Source organism: Wyeomyia smithii, chromosome 1 (genome assembly GCF_029784165.1).
Source record: "Wyeomyia smithii strain HCP4-BCI-WySm-NY-G18 chromosome 1, ASM2978416v1, whole genome shotgun sequence".
Lineage (NCBI taxonomy): Eukaryota > Metazoa > Arthropoda > Insecta > Diptera > Culicidae > Wyeomyia > Wyeomyia smithii.
In genome coordinates this window covers 17,122,382-17,149,019 of record NC_073694.1, presented here as the reverse complement: position 1 = coordinate 17,149,019, position 26,638 = coordinate 17,122,382, and the positions used below count along the sequence as shown (strand labels likewise).

Sequence of the window (26,638 nt, the reverse complement as noted above, 5' to 3'; positions counted from 1 at the left end):
CTTTCGTCTTGCAGGTACTTAAAGTTAACGGTATCTCGGTAGAAGATGCCGACCATTACGATGCAGTGGAAGTGCTAAAAGCATGTGGCTCTGTGCTGGTGCTCTTCATTGCGCGGGAGATAACACGTCTAATTGGACATCCGGTGTTCGATGAGAGCGGCTCGGTTGCACAGATCGTAGAGCAGTCGTCCCATCATCAGCAGAAAGTGATTCCACCGCCGATTGCCGTAGCAATCGAGCAACCCCTGATGGAGGGAACTGCCGGTGGAGGCGGAGGATTTGGAGGAGGAGGCGGAGAAATGCCACATCCGTCGTTCAACGTTGTCGGCTTGCCGAATGGAAATGCAGGAACGCCGCCGACGCCGATAACGATGGGTTTGCTTAACGGAAATGAAATTACCCACAAAGTTATCCTGCACACAACGCTCATCCGCGACCAGATTGGCCAGGGGCTCGGATTCAGCATAGCCGGTGGCAAGGGGCACGCACCGTTCAAGGATGGTTCGGAGGGAATTTATATCTCCCGAATCACAGAGGGCGGAGTGGCCCACAAGGATGGTAAAATTTTGGTCGGCGATCGCGTACTGGCGGTAGGTTTTTTTTAACTAGCGTCATTATTCCACAATATTCTTTAATTGCGTTTTCTAACAGATAAATGGAATCGATATAACGAACGCCCATCATGATTCCGCGGTACAGCTGCTTACCGATCATCAGCGTTTCGTGCGGCTGGTGGTCCAACGGGAAGTGAAAGGCCCCCTGGAACCACCGACTAGTCCGCGAAGCCCGATGCTAAAAAGTCTCAACCCGAGTGGATATATGGCAAACCGACCTGGTGGGTATTGACTTTAGTTTGAGGTTATGTTTGTAACTAATGTGTGTTTTATTCACGACAGCATATTCTGGTTATCGTCGTTCCATTGAGGATTCAGTGGAAATGAACTCGACAGCGACGGAGCATCCGCCCCAAAGCGGTAAACCCGAGCCGGAAGTAAAACACACAACTATACACAAGGTAAATCTAAACTCATCTCATAATCCTTCTAACACCACTTGCACCTTCATTCGTCCACCTTCGTTTTCTGTTGAACAAAAAAAAAAAAACATTTTCATCGTCCCCCCACTACAGCAACCACTGTCACAACCTCAGCAACACCAGCTAAACTCATTCGCACAACCATCATCACATTTGTTACACCAGCAGCAGCAGCAGCAGCCTCAATCGATGGCCAGCGGCGGCGAGACTCAGCAAGTGCCCCAGCAGCAGCCACCATTACCTGCCCCCCGAACAGTATTATCCCCACAAACGTCTGTAAATAACAATGGCCACCCGGTGGTGACTGCCAACGGTAGTAGTTCTAACATCAGCAACAGCAAAATCAACAACATAAACGGTAGTAGTAACACTCACAGCAACAACAGCAGCACCATCAGCAGTATCACTAGCAATCATCATCACCCGCAGTCACTTTCATCGTCGTCAACGACGACGACCTCATCTTCGGCGGCAGACACAGTAATCAACGGTACAAGCAATAGTAACAATAGTTTGGTTGTCAAGTCGCCACCCACCGGTAGCGATGGCAGCCCTACCGCAAACAATCACACCGATGACTCGCAGGTGAGTTTCGTTTGTTGGAAGGACCCGCTTTTGGAAAAATCGCCTGTCTTAATTTTTCTGCGCTCGAATGCTGCATCGTGATTTACTACAATTTTCCGCCGATGAAAATGGCGAGCTCCAACATATAGCCACACACACACATTCTTGCACGACGCACCGAAGTTGATTTTGAATGCTAACTATTCGTTCGAATGTTTGATTAACTTCTTGCTACCAGATGATGATGATGATGATGATAATAAACCAATCTAGACGTTTTCTTCCCTCAGTTTATGGAATGTTTAATTGGCGTTAGGCATTGATAATTTTGTTTTATGTTGGGGACAAATTTACCGTTAAGTTGGAGAAGTTTTTTTTTTATTCAGCTCGAAATGCTTGAAAATACATACTGAATTTGTAGTAAAATTTCTGGCTACTTTTGTGATGTATGTGGTGTAACATGAGATTGCTTCAGTAATCGGAGACCTCAAAGAGTTTTTAAGATTGTTGAAAAAAAAAATTAAATGAATTACCACATAAAAGATAAAGTAAAGTAAGTTTAAACGATTCAGAATGTTTACCTCAAATTAAACAAAAAAAGATATTGATGAAGATTAAAAAAAACCAGAAAAAAAGGATACAAGAATAACGCTACATTTGACTTTGAGGCTGCAAAAACGGTTAAAATCTTTTGGCAGCATACGATTTTTATTGAACTTTTGATTCATATTTGGGATCTCGATTTACATAGTTTTAACATATTCCACAATTTTCTTAAATTTAGATTTATGTTGCATCTTTTTTCTTTTTGGGTTTCTCGACTGAAAAATTGATTTCTTAGATTTTTCAGACTAAAAGGACTTTTTATGTTACTTTGGTTTCTCATATTTATGAAATATTCTAACCTCTTCATGTTTTTGTATTTGTATCTCCTGGATTTATAGAGAGATTATCGAAATTCAAAAGAAACCTAACTTTTCTGGGATCTTACACGTTTCGCTGGCCGCTTGGATTTACTTACAGAGTTAATACACTTAATTTTTCGAATCCCTAATTTGCAAGCTTCTTACTTCGAGAAATTTTAAGGGTTTTCCCAAATCTTAGCCCTAAAAACATTCACAGGCCGAATTTGGTTGTTGATAGGTTCTAAAGCTGTGAGAAAATGGTATTTTATTTGTATGGGACCCCTCTCTTCCAAAATAGGAACAAGTCTCGAACTATCTTAGGAACCTTTGTCGGCCCCTAAAACCCCTATACACAAAATTTTACGCCGATCGATTCAGTAGTTACCGAGCCTATATGATCAGACAGACAGGACTGCATTTTTATATATTATTATTATATATTATTTCCTCATACTAGTTTCATTCCTAGATTCTTCTGTTTCTTGCGTCCTCAGCTATTTTCCATTCAGTTTTTCGACTACCAAGTCTTCTTATTATAAATTTTCATTTTCAAGAATTTTTCTAAAACATATAAGTTTCTAGACTACATTTTTCTGAAATATCCTTGAATTTTTAAATTTTCCAGGTTTCTTTGGACTAAGTGGATTCCGCGAATTCATTAGATTCGTTATGGTATCTTTAATATAATTTAATTTATTTTCTAATTTGTTTTGTTAATTACTAGCTGTCCCGGTAAAGTTCGTTCTGTCCATTTGTTTATTTAAATGATTTCAAACACTAAATTGATTTCTCCTACATCCAAAGATTCACCTTCCGATTTAAACAAAATAGTCTGCGAATGCATAACGAAACGGACATTGCATACGTTCAAACTCGAAAGAAAAATCGTTTGAAATAAGACAAGGCTTGCCTTTCAGTTTTTTTACATTGCCTCGACTCTAAAAATACTCATATTGGATGACATTCGGTCATTTTGTGCTGTTTCCCAGAAACCAGAAGTCGCCATCTTAAAATTCAAAATTTTTGAATTTCAGCTTCTGTGCATCATTACGATTACCGAAATACCCATATTTGGTGGTATTTGGTCACTTTCGGCTGTTTTTCAGTCCCCCTCCTTCCAAAGTAGGGGGTGGGGGGGTTTCAAACCATCATAGAGACATTTTTCTTCCACAAAAACTTTCATATGCCAAATTTGGTTCCATTTGCTTGATTAGTTCTTGAGTTGTGCGTAAATTTGTGTTTTATTTGTATGCAAACCCTCCCATCCAGAAGAGGGAAGTTTCATGACTAACATGAAAATATCCAAAATTTTCACATGCCAAATTTGGTTCCATTTGCTTGATTAATTCTGGAGTCATGCAAAAATTTTTGCTTCATTTGTATAGAAGCTTCCCTTTCCAGAGAAGGGCAGGGGGTGTCGAACAACCATAGAAACATTTCTTATTCCTAAAAACCTTCACATGCCTAGATGGGTTCTATTCACTCGATTTGTTTATGTATTATGCAGAGATTTGTGTTTCATTTGTATGGGAGCACCCCCCCCCCCCCTCCCCCCCCCTTCTAGGAAAGGGAGGGCTATAAAAAGAACCTTCTCCGGCCCCAATACTCCCACATACAAATTTTCATGTCGACTGGTTCAGTAGTTTCCAAGTCTATATGGATCAGACGGACAGATAACTTGGTTGTATTTGCTTGATTGGTTCTCGAGGTGTTTAATTTGTATGGGAGCCTCCCTTCCCGAAAAGGAAAAGGGTTGAACCATTATGTAAATATTTTTTGACCTTGAAAATTTTTTCATGCCAAATGTTCCATTTACTTAATTAGTTCTCGAGCTGTGCAAAATGTTTTGTTTTATTTGTTTGGGACCCCCCTTTATAAAAGAGGGAGGAGTCTCAAACCACTTTGGATATATTTGTTACTTCTAAAAACATTCACATGCAAAATTTGATTGTATTTGCTTGATTGGTTCTCATGTTATGCAAAATTTGTGTTTCAGTTGTATGGGACCCCTTCCTCACGGAAGAGAGAGGGGGCTCGAACTACTATGGACATATTTGTTACTCTTAGAAACATTCACATACCAAATTTGATTGTATTTGCTTGATTGGTTCTCGAGTTATGCGAAATTTGTGTTTCATTTGTATGGGATCTCTTCCCTTTCAAAATAGGGAGGGCTCTTGAACTATCTTAGGAACCTTTGCCGGCCCCTAAAACCCCTATATACATAATTTCACGCCGATCGATTCAGTAGTTTCCTAGCCTATATGGATCAGACAGACAGACAGGACTGCATTTTTATATGTTTGGATTACAATTTATTTTTACTTCAAAAGACATTTTTAAGATATTAGAAATCTTTTTTCTGATTACTTCAGCTGTAAGGCTTCGCTATTTTTGTTAGTGAACGGAATAAAAAAGGCTCTGACAGCAGTCACTATACACGTGATTTACAATGCGCCTCCATCAGCAGTGATGAAAATGGAGGCGCATGATTATCTTTAATTATGCTTATTGCAGTAAATAGTATTGAAAACAAAAGATTATTTCGTGTATAGCAAAAGTTGGCGTTGATATTATAAAAATAAAAAAAGCAATTAGATGAGTAAATACAAAAAATATTTTTCCTACTAGTTAGGACTAGATTAAAACCAAAACAACGTTTACAAACATGTAAATAAGCGCCTCTTGCCACGAAGAAAACGTCCAGAGCCTAATTTTGTACTAATATTATCAGTTAATGCATTTTTTTCATTGTGTCCTTTTTTCTCTTTTTTTCTTCCTTCTAATTCCATCGTATGTCGCCACGTGTTTCGTGTTTGAATGTTTTCCTAACACACAACCCTCTGTGCGTCTCCTGGTATCGGCTTTCCTGATTAAACAAAAAAAAAACAAATCAACAACAACAATTCCCGCTCTATCGCAAACCTAAAACTGCAATGCGCGATGTAACCAACAACCAAAACCAAAAAATGCCTGCCATGCACCCGCGCAATTTTGCCTTCCCGAAACCTCTGCGCTAAAACACAACAATTGCACACCGCACCGTGTCGACTGTCGGTGTCCAGGTTGCGGCCCGACCGATGACGAGCGCCGACTTCCAGGCCATGATCCCGTCGCACTTTATCAGCGGAGGCCGCCAGGTACACGTGGAACGGCTAACGCAGGGCGTTTCCGGCTCCGGAACGGATCCGGCTGGCGGTCCGTCCGTTACCGTTACGGTGCAGAAAGCCGTACCGGATCTGCCGATGTTGCCGCCGGCCCCGACCGAACTCGGCACCGTCACCGAGACCATCACCAAGTCGACCTTCACTGAGACGGTAATGACTAGGGTTACTGACAATCGGTTATTGGAACCACTAATCAGTGAGGTGAATACCGTTTTGATGATTCCCAGCAAACAACCACAGCAACAACAGCAACACATTCAGAGCTCACAGACAATCGAACAGAGTGAAGCGAATAACTTTTTTCTTTAGTTTGTATCTTCATCTAATCGCGCAATCCATATGCCAACAAAAAAATGGAACACACAAATCGTTTTCGTACACTCAGTGCATATTTTCAAATTCTCTGTTCGCGTACACAGTAGTAGTTTTTCACCTTTGTTTTGTTTAATTCTTTGTGTTTGGGTTTACACGTTTTTTCCGTTCTGTGTGTTGTTTTTCGTTATGTTTTATTCACGAATTTGTGTTTATTTATCACTCACTTCACCTACATTTAAATGTTTAGTGTTCGGGTTCCAGAGACTGTTAAGTTTCCTTTTATTTTGTAGACAAGTTTTTCTACTCGTTATATTTTCCTTCAGATTTACGCTTGGTGTGTGGGTTTAAGTAGTGCCTTCTTCAAAATGCAAGCGCTTAGTATGAGAAAGAATTACTAAAAGCATTTAGACAGAGCATCGATACCGATCAATGATGAATGTTTTATAATCCATTTCCACTCATTTGTGTAATCAATTTATCATACCTCGCTTCTCTTTTTGGCAGAAAATGTTTATAAAGCGCAGCTTTTCTCATATTAGCACTGCCACCTAGCATCCAATCTTAAGTTCTAGTTTTGCTTCCAGTAGAATAACACGTTTACCCAATAAAGTAAGCTTTTCCTTTGATCATTCCGTAGGAGGTCGTTCTACCCAAGGACCAGGGCTCACTCGGTTTCAGCATCATCGGGGGCACCGATCACTCGTGCACACCGTTCGGATCGCACGAGCCTGGCATTTTCATTTCCCACGTAAGTTTCAGTACAGCAAAACAAACAGCGGCATTCGTTACTAACACTCGCTAACGCTACATTTCAGATTGTCCCCGGTGGTATCGCGGCCCTGTCCGGTAAGCTGAGAATGGGCGACCGCATCCTGAAGGTAAACGGAACGGATGTTACCAGTGCGACGCACCAGGAAGCGGTGATGGAACTGCTGAGGCCATGTGACGAGATTAAATTGACCGTTCAGCATGATCCACTGCCCGCCGGTTTTCAGGTAACCTGTCCTGTCCTGTCGATCATCACTTTAGCGGAAGGGGACTCTGAACCACATCTACGCTTGTTCCTTGCCCCGCAACACATTCACAAACTATGCCCGCACACACACACATGCAGACTTCAAACTTTCAAACAGAAAAAGCCCAATTCGTGCTTCCGGCAGAATCCATCTCTGCTAGATTTGCCCTGTTTTTTCTCGCTCTTTCTCTAACATAGGTTGCTTTTTTGTACTCTATTTCTTCTCCAAACTGTGCAATTCATTCAATCAAAAACAAATCAAACAAACAAAATGCCTCAATATCACATGTTTATTGCACCACGCTCCAGCATTTCGAAATAGTTCGCTTGCAAACGGAGGTATGTAATTTGTGTTTCCCCCCTCCAGACTGGTGAAATAACACGCAATCAAAAATTTATTCCTACACCCGTTCATCCAGCCCTGGCTCGTCAAGTTGATGTGTGGTTATTAGAAACGCGGCATCTCTCAGCCTGTGCTTTATTCGATGTTTTGTGTTTTTTATTGTTTTTTTTTTCTGAGTGTCTGTGTATGTAGTGTAGAAATATTCGTCACTCGGAACCAGTTTGGAATGCATACTGATGCATCGGATTGTGCCCTCTGGGGCAAAAATTTTACGAATTGTTAGTGGTTATTAATTTGATACAATATTTGCGATGCTCAGGATGGAGGCACAATCAATCTGAATTCTTTGCGGTAAAACTTAAACTAGAAAAAATGAAAGATTATCTATAGCTTTTTAAACTTTCCTGTGAATTTTGGTGCTCCTAGCCTAGCCAGAAAGGCGAAAAATTTCCAGAGACTTGAATGAAATTTTTTGTGAGCAAACGTAGAAGCATTGAACCCGAGGGAAAATTACTCTACGGCTTTTTGAACCTTCTTTTAAACCTTATAATATATTGCATTTAATCTGAAAATTTGGGACTTTTCTAAATCCAGATGCTTCAGACGTCCACAGTCCTTCGCGCTCGATGCGATTTTGATCGTTCGTACTCCAGCTGACCGTTGCTCCGAAGACCTTAAATACAGCCCCAGACACCAATCCCAGATCTAGAGTCCCTCTGAGGTAGCGGAGGAACCGCTGAAGTTGTACCCAAGTTCCTCGTTAGGGCGCGCTTGAAACTGGCTAAAGAACGGGTTGTTGGCTCTCTCCGACTCTATTCCCTTTGGTGGCTTCAGCCGTACTAGATCGGCGTTGCGATTGGCCGACAGTTTCGCAATTGGAACCGTTTAAGCAGATTCCTCTAGTAACGCCGTTGACTAATACGTATTACCCTCTATCGATTTTTTAGAAGCTACAGAAAAATGCTATTTTGGGAAGGTATTGATGATTACAAATATTTTTAGGGCCAAAACAGTTTGCTTGATCAATGTGACGTCTTCGACAAAGTTGTTGATAATAGTTTTGTTCTTCAATAGCTTCTCAAACATGAGTCGTCTTCCAAAAAATTAAATCAATAGCACAAAATGGCATCTTTTGCCTATAGAAACATCAGTACAAAGTTTCAACCAAATCAAAAAATGGTCGATTAATTTGGTTGCCGGTTCTTTGTGGAAGTGGCTTTCTTGTTTCTGAAGCAACTAAATTTTAAGGATTTGCAGGACTTTATCGAACAGATTCCTCTGCTCCTTGGGTGTGGGGTTTTTTTTTAACTATAATTCTGCTAAAAAATTTTGAAATTTTTGTATATATGTTAGAGCTTTGCATATTTTTGGGCATTTGTAGATTTATTGAATAGTCTGTCTTTCTTCCCTTCTGTCGTTTTTATTAATTTTTATTGGATTTTTCAATCCATAGGATAATATAAAATTTCTCGGTTAGAATTATTGTTCCTTTTTTCGTGGTTTCCTATTTTTAACAACTCTCGAAATCTCTTCTATTCCTGAGACTCCTAGAATTTTAAATTGAGCTTGAGCTTAATCGACCGCGCATTTGTAGTTGTTCGTCCGTGATGGATCTGAGCTAGTGAAGTTGCACAGAAGTTGCATCTTTATTGTACAACAACTCAGTTGCTTTCGCATTGTGGAATTTGATAACGGCACCGGCTACGTCCTCACGACCGATTAGGAGAGGAAAGAATAATTGATACAATCGTTGTTGCAAGAGATCGAGTTTATCTTCTTATGACTATAACGGAAAGGAAGGTTGATTTGTCACCGTGGTCAGTGAGAGATTTTCATACATTTACCATTTCTTCTACACGCCTATATATAGAAGACTCTACTGCTCTTCTTGACCGAACCTCGTTAGTTATTCCTGCCTCGTATAATTGATAATAACTGCCTGGAAAGGTATTCTTTCAACTATTCACGACTTTTTTTCTGAAATTTAGCATTAGGGAAGGGTCAAGTTAGGAGATGGGAGGGAACCGCCGAATAAACCCACGCGTAAAAATCTGCTGACATCGAACGGTGTGATTCTACTAAGTTTCAAACTTCGAACTGCCCAATCGCCTGTCAAAGCAACCTGTAATCTGGTGGCTACGAGCTCTTCTTAATTTATTCCTGAGATTCCTAGAATTTATTGATTTTCTCAGTGTTTTGAGACTTACAAATACATTTTTCTGGTTTCCGAAAATATTTTAAATTAAAAATTAAATGCTGATCTCTTGGATTTTTTTTTTGTAATCTAAAATTTCATTTTCAAAAGAGGTATTCATTGTTTGTATCCAAAGTATCGCTTCAGGTCCAGGTTCCATCTAATTTTTTGCATTAATTCTTCAAAAGTTAAAACTGCTGTGATTATGGAATTATTTATTTTCACGTACTAAGAGCTGTTTTGGACTTTGAGTCCAGCTTTTTTCGTACTCTTACGACGAATCCAAATTTTATTTTAGGTTTCTAAATTTCATTTAACTTTTGAATAACTTTTCGGAACATCTTTCAATTTTTAATTGTTTTCTTAATTGTTTTCTTCAATGGTTTAGGAGCCATCCACATTCCACGTGGACAGATTTTTGCCCCTCCCACACCGTCTCCGTCGACAAATTTTCAAATTTTCAAGGTTTTGTCTGGACCGTGGACAGGATTATGTATGGATTCAGATCTGCCAAAGTTACTCAACTTGCTCAACTTTTTATGTTATAGTTATTTTTTATTTAGAAAACTTCCTGAATTTGGAAAAATTTTCTGTTTTCTTCCTGGTTTGCTTGAGTTTTCTATTTCTTTAACTTCACAGATTTATTAAATTTCTCTAAGTTTTTTTTCTAATTTGCTGATTTTTTAGATTTCTCAGACTTATGCCAAACTTATTAGTTATTTGTAATATCTTAAATGTTGGAGATAGTTTTAATTTAAATTTTCTGTTTTGAGTTCTCGCAATCTTTTGCAAGATTTCTTATTCAAATTAGAAATTATTGAGATCAAATATATTCTTCAATTATGCGAATCCTTGGATTTCATTTGTTTCCATTGCTTCTCGAACTCATTTTCTGGAAGTTTTTAAAAATATATTTAAATCGTGAAATTGTATCTTTCTATGCTTTTTTTTTGTTGTTGTGTTCAACTTCTCCAATTTTTATATTTTTTTGGTTCGAATTTTTTAAATTTCTAGAACTCCATACCACTTGAATTACTACTTTCATGACTGCTTGCAAAACCTGTGTCGACAAAAGCGAAAAAAAATTGCCCTGCAGCTCAAACTGGAAGAAAAAGTCAAAAATAAAACTTTTTAAGCGTTTCTGTGAATATTAGTGCCGCTAGCTGCCCCGGGTCAAGTCTTCAGAGACTTCAATAAAGTTTTCCCGTAAACAAACCGACAAACGAAGAGAAACTACTCTGCGGCTCTTTGACGCTCTTTTGAGACGGTCCCTAAAATTTACAGGAACGGTTAAATTTGAGCTCCAGGGCTAACATTTTTTCCTCCGCATCTCTCAGACTGCCACAATTTACTGCATATTTGTTCTCAGATCTCTTGACTCAAAAATTCCAATTTCTATGAAAATTGAAACTTTCAAGGTTTACACTATCTATGGAGGATTTTATGAGGTTTCTCTAAGGTTCCTTGAGATTATTGTGATTCAGATTTTTTTTTCATTTCATGATTTTCTAAAATCTGTTTCTAATTTGTTAAATTTACAAAACTGTCTGTCTCGTATATAAAACAAACAATAAATAAACAATAGTTTGGCATGTGATAATTCCACGCGATAGAGAAGGGATAGGTCTATTTGTTTAGATTATTGTCTATACTACCAATAATGTTCTAAAAAGAAGTCGTTGCATTAGTAGTTGAACTGCTCCAAGCTTCCAGCGTTTACGTAACAATTGGACAGTGTAGTGTAAAATTAGTAGTGAACCTCATCGTGTATCATCTCTTAAGCAGCCGTAATTCTAACCGTCTGAAATTTACTTTCTCCACAGGAGGTCGATTTGGTCAAACAGGAAGGTGAACGACTTGGCATGCACATTAAGGGTGGCCTTAATGGTCAGCGGGGCAACCCGATGGATGCAACGGACGAAGGAGTTTTTATTTCGAAGATCAACAGCTCCGGTGCGGCCAAACGAGACGGTAGACTGCGGGTAGGAATGCGCATTCTGGAGGTGAATGGAGCTTCCTTGCTGGGTGCCACCCATCAGGAAGCGGTTAATGCCTTACGGGCCTCCGGTGGCACACTGCACATGGTAGTGTGTAAAGGTTACGAGAAGGGTGATTTGTTGCATCAGTCGATTGGAAGCGCAGGTGGTATGAGTACCGGAGTTAGCAACAATGGGCACAGTACTAGAATAGGTATGCGTAGAGGATTGCAGCTTTCTGTCTTATGATTTATTCGTGGGTTGTTTTAGGTTCCCGAGCTTCAGAAACTGGCTCCGAGCTGAGCCAAAGCGTATCGAGCTTAGATAGGGAGGATTCAATCATTGAAACGCAGCACAAAATCAGCGTTGATCGTGTGCCGGAAGAAGAGGTACCGGTAACTCCTCCAGCGGTCGAAACAGTGACAGCTGCAAGCGTGCCCCAGCCGCAGCAACCGCCGTCAACGGTTGCAACTCTTCCGGTACTAACTAGTTCACAGCATGCCCTGAACCGCGTGGCTCCTCCTAGCGCGGAGTCGCAAGCCCTTGTCAGTACCCGGGAAAAGAGTACACCAGAGAAGGTAAGTTCACAAAATGGATTTTTTTGAAGTAGAATACTTCTCTCAGGAAGTTCGACTACATAGGGATGTGAAATGAAAATCTAAAACCGAAAAAAGTGAAAAATATGTCCAATTTCAAATGCTAATAAATCGGTTAGTATTTGATGGATTTCCTTCGTTCTTGCAGCAATAGATTGGAAAATCTTCTAAGATTCTTCCCAAAAGAAGATATTTGTAATTTTATTGTTCACACTATTGTACTATTAAAAATAGTCAAGCCTTGTCAAAACGAAAAATTCGACCTCTGATTGGTCGTTATATGATTGCTTCCCAAGCACGGTCGACAGAATCATATACCTTGCAATTGAAAACATGCTATTTGGCCTATATAAGAGCCTGTTTCAGCCGGAGCCGCTCATAATAGTTCTAGACAGCGACAACAGTGCAGTGGATACCAGCGATGGCGGAAAGCGGCCATAGCTGTGGCGTAGCAATGGATAGCGAGCGGATTCCAGCAACGATAGCAGCTGGGCCAGCTGATGTAGGGACAGTGGATACCAATGGCAGCGTATAGCGGCCACAACTGTGGCATGGCTATGGATAGCGAACTAGTTGCAGCGGATCTCAGCATCGATAGCGGCTGATGCAGTGATGCTCTTTAGTGAAATGAAGTCTCTGTGTGATAGTGGGCACTAGTAAATGCATTCAATGAAAAGTTGACTCATTTTGACAACACGTGAGCCGTTTAGTTTTGAGTGTTAAATCAGCTTTTCACTGTTTATTTTTTACAAGGAATACCTTATTCGCTCTGTCAGTGATAACGCTAAGATGTGATCGGCATCTTATCCGATACTAGAATGAACAACAAGTTGTCCTTTTTAGGATGAAATAAAAACATGATTGAAGAGTTAATATTTTCTAATGAGTTAATTCACATTTATAAATTTGTAAAAGTAATAAATTTTACTTCATCTCCGTGTCTCAAAACGTACTGAATTATCTTTTCCTTCAGTCATGAGCACAACATCCGAAAAAATTTCATCTCAATATTTAAAAATGGTCAAGCGGTCAAGCCCCAACCATGACAAGCAACTTACTATATTTTTAAAAATTGTCAATCCTTGTTGAAGCGAAAAATTTGATTGATCTGATTAGTCAATGTTTATTTACTAGAAAAAATGACTGACACGCAAGCAGCCGGGTTATCTTTCTTGTAAAAGTATTCTACTTCAAACTTGCGGTCGTGGCTTTGCACACAACCCTCCTGTGATTTTACACTTATTTCAAAAACTATTTCACGTGACCAGGTTCTGGATTTCGTACGGGCAGCAGAATCACTCGCTCTTGGCGGCACTCTGGTTGAGAATGGTCCCCCCAAGTCGCCCACGGAACCATCGGCGGCCGAGAACCTCCAAAAGACGACCACCATCGTGATGTCGAAGCACACACTGGACACCCAAGCGCCACAGGTGAGTGTTTCACGGTTCGATCAATTCGCTCCCGCTTGTTTCGATTTTTTCTCTCACCATCCTCCGGGATCTCGCGCTGCTTAATCGAATAACCGGCACACACGCCACATTTGTGTTCATAATGTTTTGTTTGTTCATCAACCAAAAAAAAAAAAAATGAAGCAAAAAATCAAAGCCGTTGTGTTTTTCGTTTGGCTTTTGTTACTAAAAAAGCAATCGACGGAAATGGTTGCATTTCGCGCTGTCTGTTTTTGTTCACCTTCGGTTTGTTGTTATCTTTTGTTTGATGCACAGCGTTCGTTTACCGGAAGAAAAAAAACGGACCCAATTAATAACGTGCCGTTTTTGAGTGTTGCCTCAAGAAATTGCAAACGTAACTTTGAAGATTTGGTCCGCTCGGTTTAACAGCGCGTCACTTGCTGTGACGGTGATAACTTGTGTGACCCTCCAGTATTTGATCATTCGTCTGCTTTTGATTGTTATTTGTAAATCGCTTGGCAATTGTTTATTTTATTTTACGTTCCCTGATCCAGGAGGTGCCAACATTTTCCTCCGATAAGAAACGATGTTGTTAGCAAAGCGTGTTTTACTGGGCTGCCCACATTTCTCCCAGTAAAACCTCTTAGGCTACCCGTGTGCTATCATTCCTAATCGTTCGACGGTCGATGGATAACTGTTTTCATCTGTTGTTTCTCTCTTTTTCTCCTTGTTGTTCTCTTTTCTCTCTCTTCTCTCTTTCTCCTACCACAACCACCAACATCGTGGATCGAATCGAATCGAACCACGAACGTCAATTATTTTTGGGTTCGATTCTCGTCTCAGTTACAGACATCGACAAAAAATCTTCCATAACATTAACCATAAAACAAACAGAAGACTGAGATATTATTGTAGCGCTCATATATATAAAAACTACTGCAAACTACTACTACTACCGCAAGCAAAACTACAACTACTATTTCTATTATTATTATAGCTATAACTAATTTTCGCTGTTAAGACCACACTACGGAAATGATGTTTCTCACTAGAGAAAGTAAAAGAAGCACATATGAAATCGGTGCTGAGCACCGTTTTTTCTTCTTTATTAGATTATAGAGAATACAAACACACACACACGATCAGATAAACAAACAATCACACAAACAGATGGTAGCTAGGGCTAGTGACAGCAGCTAAACTATATTTTCTGTCACCTAGAAAGAAAAGAAGAATATCGTTCTCAATTCTAAATTGACCACTCCCAGCGCCCCCCGCCGATGGTTTCAGAAAAAAAAAACGTATATGAACAAAAAACTACACACACACACACACGAGAAAACATCCTTTAAATGGACAGGAAAAAAAACAGTTATGTGTGTCAAGAACAGATACAATCGCAAAAACACAACCTGATAAAACAGTGCTGCCAAACAAAGAAACATATATTTTCTACCGATAGGGCCAAAAAGCAACCGAAGGATTGCTGGGAAACTGTACACTGAAGAGAGGGCGCTTTAGTATTGTTTATACTTAGTTAGGGCTGAATTTTTCTTCTTCATATTTTCGTGGAAAATATATTCAGGTGAACGAGTGAATCATTGGAATTGGGAAGAAATTTTGCGTTTGTTTCCGTGTGGTGGAAAGATGTTACTTACATTTTATCTGACATTTTAGTAAGCTCATTAAACAAATATTATTGTCTGTTGCTTGAAAAAAAAACACAACAACAGGTCGTAACGTAAACCATTCAAATTTGGCCTCGTGTTAAATAATTATGCTTTTTTCGAATTCACAATGATTCACCTTCTCCGCCAATTTTTTTTCTGAGCTGAGCTCAAATGTGTTATTTCTATTTGTTTCTGCTGAATACCCGAAAATAATTTAAAATTGCTAATAAATAAATTTGACTCAATTTTTCGTTCATATCTATAAAGTTTTTCCTTCGAATCGGAGTTTATTGTTATCCGTCGCCTACTGGGACGGTATAACACTCTCTAGCGAATTGTTGTGCGTACAGTTTATACTCACCAAATCTCGACGTCAATTTTCACAGTTGTTCCTTTTTCAATCGGGTAAGCGTAAATTATTGCAGCGATAGTGGCTGATGGACGCTCTAGAGCGGGATTGGCCCAAAACAAGTTTCCACTGCGATACTAGCTATGTTTCCGTAGAGATAAATAGTAGTGAAAAGTGAAAGCATAGAGAGGAAATAAGAAGAACAAAAAAATAAAAGAAACAAACCAATACACCGGAATTTTTCCCGCCCTTGAAGAGATAATAAAATCATGAAACCATACAAAAAAGACGAAGGTGAGATTTTTTACTATATGTAGCGAAGTTAGATTTGAGTAAAAGTAATGATAAAAAAAACCAGTAGGATCAACACGTTAAACGTAAACAAATATCATGAGAATAGAGATTTTTTGTGAAAACCGACATGTTGGACCAAATGATTTATATACGAACTAAACAAGCAAAAAATTAACCCACAACAAATTTATCAAAGGAAAAACCATCTACACTCATACATCTGTTCTCTCAATAGATAGGAATATCCAGAGGAATTAGCAGCTCGAGTGAGGATAGACAAATTCACTCGTATTAGTGTTTCATTTACAGTTTACTCAACTGAGAGAAAGAGAAAACAAAATAGCAAATTAGCTTAGCTAGCACGCATCAACTTAATCAGAAAGAAAATTCATATCTGTTATCAACTTATAATCCTGTATACGTAAAAGTTAGCCCAAGTATAGATGACAGTTCTAAAAGGTATGCTATTCGATGCATTAGTATTAGTGATCGTTATGAACTTTTCCCAATTTTGTATGAAATTTGAAATGATTCTGCATTTTAAACTAAACTAATAAAACATACTTTCCTGAAAGTTATAGAAATGATGTTGAAACATGTTTTATTTGTGGGGAATACATAAACATGCTGCGGTTTAGGTAAAATATGCTGTTTTTCATCAATTTGCCGGTAACCTTTTTGCACTTTTCGTTTTTTATTGTAGTCTAAAAGCGCTTCTAAATAGAGTCGCTTATGTTTCATACAGTAACAAAAGTCATGAGCTATGACAATGACTAAGATTATGCTCCAACTATTAGAAATATAGCATTTTTATATATTTTATTTCGACATATTGTCGCAATTTTTCACAGTAAATCTAAATTAATATCAATTTCTAGTGTGTTTTAATGTTTTAACTGGAGATTCACTCTCCAACCAAAAAAAAAAAAAAAAAAAACAGATATAAAACAACATAAAACGAGAAATTTCCAAAAATGTTCTGAATTCCATACAAAACGCGAAATTTTTCATAACGAGATTTGTTTGTGTGCGTGGATAGACAAAAATGTAGCATACCTTGTAGAACTGTCATCATACTTGGAAAGTTAGCTAGGATGTTTCTGCAACTATTATTGTGACACGCACACTTTCACACCATTTTTTACGCGTAGAATAATTTTCACCAACGCATATGTCAAACTGCGTATGTACAGGGCTGCCAACTTGACCGCTGCTGAATTTGTTGACAGGATAGCCAAAATTTAGAAGCAAAAAAAAAACTTAGCTGTAATATGAAACTTTCCAAAGTCTACTTTACACAAACACAAACATTAGTATCTCTCTGTATGTATGTCGCCTTTAACTGTCAACCAAATGCAAATAAATGTATCAACCTACTGTCGTGTCGAACGCAGACATATGCTCAAATGCGCTGTAACTCTGTACAACAACTTATACATGTTTGCCGAACCGATTTGTTTCCCACAGAGGAAAAGAAACAATAGTTAGGTTAGTTCTAATTTTCACGAAACACACACCACACACACAAAAACATGCATAGTGAGGGTAGTAGGCTACCTGACAAGTATTACGTACTCATTTTCCTACTTGTTGATCATAATCGTAATATGGTTTAGTAAGTTAAAGTTTAACTTCCGTTATATAGGGTAAGAATATAAAATTTAAAAACATAAGAAGAAAAAAACAATTTAATCAAACCAACAGCAACAGAAGAGCACAACATTTTTTAACGTATACATTTCCTACTCTCGATAACGTTACACGATAATGTAAGCGCACGCACACACACAGCATCTCGCTCTCACCCGCCCTACTCCACTCTCTCCTATTGCCAACGCGTGAGCGAGGCGCGATAAAGCGGATGATGAATAACTGTAGATCAAAGTATTTAGATAAATTATTGAAGATGTGTTTCACTATTTTTTTCTGCTCTAACACTGAAATGTTGGTGTAAGATTAGTAGCTAGTCAGTAAAAGTACGGGAGGCAATAGTAGAAGAAAACTACCGGGAATTAAAACGGACATTCGTTTGTAAGCGTAATTGTTGAATTAAAGGAAAGAATAACAGAGCTATACAGTTGCGCCGGGTGTGTTTTATTGGTCTTAATTTTTTCTGTGCTCCAAAAAATTACGGAAAGAAAAATATATCTCAGTCTTCTGCGAAACTTATCTAGGTGATGTTCGCTCGGTTCCGAGCGGGGCGGCTCGGTCTGCTCTATTTGTTCTCGAACGCTGTGGTCAAAGTAGACAAACAATCGGTAATTATAACATATTGCAATTTTTTTACGAAATCAAATAAAAAATCTAGTTGTTTGATTTTATTAACCTCATATGCATTTTTAATCAAAACTAGTTCATTTTTGTATTTACTGCGAACTAAAAGCAAACTTTTTTTTTCTTCAGTTTGGCCTCTAGTACATCGATGTTTTTTTTTGTGCGGCATGTTTCCGTTGTTTTTCTTTTTCTGTGACGTAAAGTGCTTGTTTTGGCGTTGGTGTTAAACGAAAACTTCTTTTTCTCGCTCGGTCTGAAACCACACAACTCTGTTTCGAGACCGGTCCTGAACTTCGCAGTGGGAAGAAATAAAAGATTGTTTTTTTTTCAATTCCCGCCTCTGAAATGGTTTTTGCTCAGTTTCACATACTAAAAAAGCAATAAAGATGTAATAAGTCTTTTAAAGAATAATGAAATTGAAATCGATGCAAGAAACATCCGAAAAAATTTGAAGTATAACACATAAGAAAGAGAAACAACAAACAACAACAACAACACAAAAAGATTAACTTTCAAATATCTTGCTTTTGGATGACGATTTGACCATTTTTTAACACTTTCTGATCGTATATTTGTCAACGGTGTAACAATTTTTTCAACAACTGTTTAACAACGTTATAGTTGTGAAAACTTTTTACACAGTTTTTGATATTTTTAAAAGATTTCTTGACTACTTCAGCTTGTGGTTTCCGATGAATTATTGAATATTTCAAATGTTTCTTTTTTTCGACATTTTTCATTGACATTTCAAAAACTTCTTGATGATTTTTGTACAATTTTCTACTTTTCAATGCAATTTTGATACCCACGACTTTTGAAATGTTTTCGAGATTCTCCAGTTTAGACATTTATTCAACGATTGCTAGGATTTTAATTTTGATTTTTGAATGACGATGACTTTCTGACAACTGTTTTGATATTTATTACAATATCAAGATCTTTTAACAACTTTTAACGACTTGCTGATATTTTTTTAAGGACTTCTCCATCTTCTTGATAAAAATTTCAATTATTGTTGGCCGACTTTTCGACATTTTTAAGTATTTTAAAACCATGCGGAATTTCGAATATCCCGCCGCTGACACCACTCTGTAAGACACACGTGTTACTGCGACTGGGTAAGAGATGTTCGAATTTGTACCTAATTCAAATGAGAATTCTTCAACACTAAATGAAAAGCCACCTGTTCTCTTCCGATGCTTATAGAATACTTTTTTCCTTAATTTTCAATCCCAGCGATTTTTCATCCACAAACAACGGCACCAGCATCTGCTTATCTAGCTTATTTTCTAGCTGACCTACGTACTATTGTTTCTACCGACGAAAAGTCAACAGCTGGCTCAAAATAAGATGCGCCTGTCTCAACGTTGACAATTTCTCAACAACTTTTCGATGACATTGTTACACTGTTTTTCAACTTGACCAACAAGTTTTTGATTTATGATTAGGCAGTTATTTAACGATTTTCGAACAACTTTTTGACGATTTTTCATGACCTTTATCACAAATTGTTGTGAAATGAATTTTCAACTGCTTTTTGTTGATATCCTGCAATTGCTCGATAACATTTTTGCAACTTTTCCAAGAGCTTCCAATATTGTTTTGATGACCTTCGATTATTTTTTGACAAATTTATGATGGTTTTTGACGGATTTTCGGCGTTTTTGACATTGTTGTAACAACGTTTCAGCAACTGGTTTGTGAATTAACAACCTCAAAATTCTAGTCGATTTTTAGGAATATTTCTAAAACCTGCTAGCGTTTCTTAACATTTTTTGTGTATTCTTTACAAATGGTTTAGCAATTTTTAATGATTTGTTTGATGATTTTTAAGTGATTCATTAACAACATTTCAATAACATCTTTATGTTTTTATGAACACGTTTCGACTGCTGTTTGCCAAAAAGTCTATCAAATTCTGGACAATTTTTCTAACACTCTTGAACTGTTTCTTGACATACTTTAGATAATTTTAAATCTGCATTGGATTGATTTTGAAAAAAAAAAATTCAATTCATAACAGTTTTAACAGAATTTTCGACAACCTTTTCATAATTTGTTCCATGACTTTTCAATAACTTTCAGGTCACTTTCATTTTTTTATAACCCTGTATTTTTTTGAATATCCCACCGCTGTCACCACAAGTAGCAGCAAACAAATCACATCGACTTCATCCACTTGCTATCAATATTAACCGACGAGTACGATCAATTAGAACACGATGACAATTTTTCAACAACGCTGACATTTTAGCAATGTTTTTTAAGATAACTTTTGAACGACTTTGCGTTAACCTTCTGATCACTTTTTGATTTATGATTAGGCAGCTATTTAACGATTTCTAACCATATTTTAACGATTTTTCACTACTTTTATCATAAATTACTGGGAAATTTTTAACCGTTGTTGCCGATTTCCTGGTAACTTCTTGGTACTATTTTTACAATTTTTTTTTCTGACGACTTCGAAATAATTTTTAACAACTTTCATAATAAATTTTCGATAGTTTTTGACCGATTTTGCGTGTTTTTGATATTGTTGTAATAACGTTTGAGCTGCGGAAAATTTCCCGGCGATATTTGGGAATATCTCTGGGAGCTTCTAGTAATTTCCAACACTTTTTTGTCAATTTTTCCCAAATGTTTTAGCAATTTTAAATAGTTTGTTGGTGACTTTTCAGTGATTTCTTAGTAACATTTCAACAATATCTTTAGGTTTTAATGAACATTTTTCAACTTTAACTTTTACAAGTTTCTATAACCCTGTAATTGTTGGAAAATGAATTTTCAACCGTTTTGATTTCCTGGTAATGATAACTTCTTGATAACATTTTTACAACTTTCCCACGAACATCTCTTTGACGACCTCCGATGATTTTTGACAACTTTATAATAAATTTTCGACAGTTTCTTGAGAGTTATAAAGGTTCAGCAACTGTTTCGAGATCTAACAACCTTCGGAAAATTTCTAGGTGATTTTTGGGAATATATTTTGTGAATTCGTTACAAATGTTTTATCAATTTTCAATAATTTGTTGATGACTTCAGTGATTCTTCAGCAACATTTCAGCAACCTCTTTATATTTTCATAAACACTTTTCGACTGTTGTTCATTTGCCAAATAGTCTATCAACTTTCGGAAAATTTTTCTAAAACTCTCAAACCGCTTTCTGACACACTTTTGATAGTTTTTGTGTTGTGTAAATGTTATCAAGAAGTTACCAGGAAATCACAATGGTTAAAATTCATTTCCCGACCATTTGCAATAATAATTTTAAAAAAATCGTTAAAAAGTTGTTTGGAAATCGTTGAATAGCTGTCTAATCATAGATTAAAAAGTGACGCAACATCAATGTCAATGCAACATCGTCCAAAAGTTGCCTTGAAAATATCCCGCCGCTGTCACCATAAGTAGCAGCAAACAAATTACACCAACTTATTATCAATATTAACCGATAAGTACATTCAATTAGCATACGATGACGATGACCTAAGCGAGTTCTTGTCGACTTTTAACACTTGTTATGCATTCTGTACAAACGTTTCGGCAATTTTTAATATTTTTTTGACGACTGTTTTAGTGATTTTTCAGCCACATTTCAACATATTCTCGTGTTTTATGGACATTTTTATACTGCTGTTTGTAACAACAACTTTTATCATAATTCATCTTATGTGGATGCTTATCGACTGTGACGTTCAACTCGGGGGGAGGATTTTCGGCTATTCAGTCTATTTAGAGCAGCTAAACGATGTTTCGCTTCAGCTATCCGACGTTTCGATGATTTATTTCATCTTTTTCAAGGATTAGAGGCTATATATATCTTTTGACGACAATTTTACGCTAAATTTTCGTTTGTTTTTGGCAGTTTTACGGCGTTTGTTGTAATAACGTTTTAACAACTATTTCAAGAATTAACAACCTCTGAAACGTTTCTAGTTGATTTTTAAAAATATTTTAAAACCTTCTAGTAATTTTGAATATTTGTTTTGGGAATAATAAATTTTTCAGCAAGTTTTAAAAACTTTATGATGACTTTTAAATGATTTCTTAGCACCATTTCAACATCTTTCCAGTGTTTGTATTAAGACTTTTCGACTGGTATTCATTTAGTCTATCAATTCTTGGATATTTTTTGGAAAACTCTAAAACTGTTTTTTTAACAAATTCAACTGGTTTTTCGAGAACCCTTTAATCACTTCTTTGCAAATTTTCAATAACTTTGTGGTCATGTTGTGAAAAAAAAACTTTTTGGTTTTCTGTGAGTCGTATTTTACAATTAACAGCTATTTAACAAGTTTCGAACGACTTTTTGATGTGTTTTCACGACTGTTATTACAAACTGTTGGCAATTACATTACAATCTTTTTTTTTGTGGATTACTTGGTATCTCTTTGATAACATTTGAACAACGTGTCCATGGACCTTGCAACATCTTTTTGACGATTTACATTTTCCATAGATTTGTGACCATTTTTTTGCGTAGTTGCCATTGTTGTAATTAAGTTTCACAACTGTTTTAGAAACTCACAACCTCTGGAAAGCTTCTAGCCAATTTTTGGAAATATCAGTAAGACCTTCTAGTAAATTTTTATATTTTTTTGTAAATGGCAAATGTTAGAGTAACTTTTGATAACACTGGTCAACAGAGGTGCAAACCGGAAAAAATAAACGATTATAGCTATTCAACCATTCCTGTGAATTTTTGTGTTCCACTTTCTTTTTCCTGGGAGTTAAATGAGTATTCACGTAAACAACGTTGAAACGACGAATCAGGTGAGCAATTACTATGTGATCTCTCACGTAAGTTGACGCGTTTTGGTAACGGCTAGGGGCAGCAAAATTCATAGGAATGGTTGAATAGCTATAATCTTTTTCATTTTGTCGACCAGTGTAATTTTTTGATGACTTTACAGTCTGATTAAAGAAACAACATTGCAGCAACTTTTCAATGTTTTTGAACATTTTTCGACAGCCTATCATTTTAGGATTGTTTTTGAACAATTTTTAAACCATTTCCTGACATACTTTTGATAATTTTTGTTGTACCTCTTTAGTGATTTCATGATAAATTTTTTACAATGTTCCAGATTATTGTGGTGACTTTCAGACACCTTTTGGGCGTTTTTGGCAGTTCATAGCAGTTCTAAATATTATTGACATTTAAGAAACATTTTTTGATGCTTCAATGATAACATGTCCACAACGTTTTACAACAGTTTCAATGTGCTTTTCGACAGTTTTACGATGATTTTTATTTTTTTTCAACTTGAAACACTTTTTGACATGTATCCATCAAGTTTTCTACCGTTTTTCGTTCAGTTGCTATCCAATTTTTGGTATTTTTTTTTTGTTCTTGATTTTTTTTTGTAGCAGAAAAATTGTTCAAATGGCAACAATACGCTAAATTTTTCTTATCAACATGAAGTTTTTCTCCTCTAACAACGTAAAGTCTATATGCTAAACAACTTTGTGATTAACTCATCGATTGCATAATTTGCAAATATTCTATTTGTATAAAAATGTGTATGTTTCACTTCACACCAACGCTCATCCATAGTTCTATGTATGTGTTAACGCCATGTACAAGCTGCGTATAGAATTATGTTCGTAATTGTTTTACTCATCAGTGCACAGTGTCTAAAAATTAGTATCATCATCAAATTTCTGTTTAGCTCGGAAGTCATTCATTCACTCTCTGTGCTAGTGTAGAGCTGTTCGATGTTTTATACTCTTTCTCTCTTTGCGCTTAATTTCGCTCTCAGTCTGTGTCCCCCAAAAAGAACCGATATAAACATACAGAACCAATGTTTTTCTCTTTCTTTTTTTCGTTCCCCACAACAAAAAAAACCCGTACGCTCCAAAAATCGTAGGTTGATCGCCGATATGGAAATATACGGCCGTTGTTGCATGCAAATGATCCTTCCAAAACCTCAATAACCTCCTCCACTAGTACTACTACTACTACTTCTACTGTTGCTACTACCACCACTACCACTAGTTGTACCACCTCTTCTGCCAATACTAACAACAACAACAACGTCAGCAACGTCACCACCACCAAAATCATCTCGAGTTCAGTATCTCCGGTACCTCCGGATAGTAGTACGCCTCCAGAGTCCCTGCCGGGAACGAAGAGTTACATTCCAGTTTATGCACCCAGCTCGTACGAACGGTCCATGTTCAGCACTAAGAAGGATCCGACGCCTGAAAGACGGCCAACTCCGGCAACCCGATCGGTGACGCCAACGTCCATCGGCAGTGGCAGCAATCACCGCAAGTCGGTCAGTTTCGACCTGGACGATCCGGGTGAGGAAAATCGACGGCTTGGGTCGGGCAGTTTGGAACGGGATGCCAATAATAACAGTAACAGCAACCAGCACCAGCTGAAGGGAATTCTTCGGAGTGGAAGTCCAACGGCTTCAAGCAGCAGAAGCCGCAGTTCAACTCCAGAGGATTCCGGAGGTCCAGTTGCGGATCGCTCCCGCTATGTTCGCAGTGAAATCGTAGACGATGTGCTCGTCAGTGAAGAGGAAGAAGACGAATCGGAAAGTGAGGAAGAGTTCGACAGTCAAGAAGGCAGTGAGATTGAGATGGAGAATCCGTTCAGGAAGGACTTTCTGCGGCGTGATGGGAATGTGTTTTATGGCGAGGAAGAAGAAGAAGTGGTGCCTCGAAGAAGATCGCCTCCCAAGGGGCAACAACGGCCCCTGTCGAGGGAATTGAAGAAGGCAGAGATTGTGCCAAACGTAGCGATTCAGAACATGCAAGACGAATTAGGTCAGGGGGATTTTGTTGAGTACGAACACGACGCGCGAACCAATACGATTCGTGAGGTGCGAAGTTCGACCCAGAACTTGACCAGTCGCAGCATGGAACGTCTGCCGAGCTACGAAAAGATCGAACTGATTGCGGCCAAATTTGACGTTCTACCGTCGAAAAAGAAGGCGGAGTTTATACACGAGAACTTCAAGCAAAACACGCTGGTACCAGAGGAAACTCACCGTCAGGTGCTACTAGAGGAGAATCGAATGCGCAACGAAATGCTTTCTCGAACGACAAATCCTTTTCTGGATGCGCCGGGTTATGACCAGGAGTCGCATCACTCCGTCTCACCAGTGCCACAGTCACACCTAATGACGCAACACGGTTGGTCGGGATCATCCGGGCAACTGCACTCTCCTCAAATCTACCCACCGATTCAGGTGCTCCCCGTTCACTACACAAAACTGCCGACTCCTCAGCACACGGTTTACACGTACACTCAGGCAGGACCAATGGCGCCTCCTCCGCACCATCACTATCACCCTTATCAGCAACAACAACATCATCATCATCAGCAGCAACCGTACGGCATTCCACAAGGCTACAGTTATATGGTGAGTGACCATCATCCACAATCACCACAACCACCATCGCAGTACATTTCGCATGGTTTGGCGTCCGGTTATTACGCACAGACACTAGCAATGTCTCCACCACCACCACCACCAGCACAAGTACAAACACATTTTATGTCGGTGCCGGTTTCCCAACAACAACAGCAACAACACCACCACCAGCAGCAGCAACAGTTACCAGTGACGACGGTTCTGCTTGCACCCCCACCGGCATCATCCGCACTCGAGCATCCATCTTCTGCAGCCTTCGGCCATCCATCGTCCGCGCATCTTCATTCCAGTACTTATAGTAGTAGCAGTAGCATTATCAATAACAGTCACAACAATAGTTATAATAGTTACAATAACAATTATGCTCCGGTAGTATCATCACAGTCAGTCGCTTCATCTGCATCCGCGAACATCGCTAGTAACAATAATAACAATCACGGTAGTGTAGAAGATAACGAGCATCATATTCATCATCACTATCAGTTCTACCAACAGCAACGGGAGCAACATGTTAGTAACAATAGTAACGGAACCAGTAACGATCAGCAGCAGCAGACAAAATCATCCTTCGGCAGTAGTGCCGTCTAGTAGTTATCAAGTATGCGTGTCTTTGTCTGTGTTTTGATGGTTGCTAGGTACCAGGCGTTTTATTTTGATCGGGAAAGCTGCGTAATCTCAACTTTTTTAATATTTTTTATTACTAACGTTCCTTTACCGAAGCATGAATCGTATCTATTGAGCACACTATTTTTCGTTACTGCACGAAAAATGGATTCGTGGCCAAGCTTTCAGAAGTGACAAACACAAATTGATAAATTAAGACCCTTCTTTTTCTAACTTGGCACAGAAGTAAACTGCCATGTGAACATTTTAAATAAAACATGGAATAAAGAAATAATTTGAAAGGTAAATTAAACAAGATAATTAATTTTATCTTCAGCATTGTTTTTTTTTTTTTTTTGAGATGAAACATTCAACATTTAGGTCGTAAGCTTTCCCGATTCAATCAAGAACACTGCAAAGGACAGATTACCTGGTTTTACATTCAACCAATCAATTACCCAGAAATAACCCATAAATATAGGGCAGGCTTCATGCACATTTCATTTTCGGAAGATTCGCCATTTTGCATCCAATAG

General features: G+C 38.1%; 1 protein-coding gene across 17 annotated transcripts in view; it reads left to right on the top strand.

Annotated features, from left to right (window-relative positions):
- The window catches only part of LOC129718472 (protein lap4), a 107,020-nt gene that overhangs the window by 67,663 nt on the left and 12,719 nt on the right, over positions 1-26,638 (top strand). For 8 of the 17 annotated variants that reach the window (XM_055669265.1, XM_055669264.1, XM_055669268.1 and 5 more), the window contains 12 exons: positions 15-590; positions 652-835; positions 897-1,015; positions 1,130-1,621; positions 5,571-5,873; positions 6,625-6,735; positions 6,803-6,982; positions 7,312-7,341; positions 11,363-11,729; positions 11,786-12,093; positions 13,380-13,541; positions 23,982-25,487. In XM_055669265.1, the coding sequence (XP_055525240.1) occupies positions 15-590; positions 652-835; positions 897-1,015; positions 1,130-1,621; positions 5,571-5,873; positions 6,625-6,735; positions 6,803-6,982; positions 7,312-7,341; positions 11,363-11,729; positions 11,786-12,093; positions 13,380-13,541; positions 23,982-25,487 (4,338 nt within the window). The remainder of the gene's footprint in view (positions 1-14; positions 591-651; positions 836-896; positions 1,016-1,129; positions 1,622-5,570; positions 5,874-6,624; positions 6,736-6,802; positions 6,983-7,311; positions 7,342-11,362; positions 11,730-11,785; positions 12,094-13,379; positions 13,542-23,981; positions 25,488-26,638) is intronic. The other 9 variants (XM_055669274.1, XM_055669273.1, XM_055669271.1 and 6 more) reach the window with 9 other exon arrangements.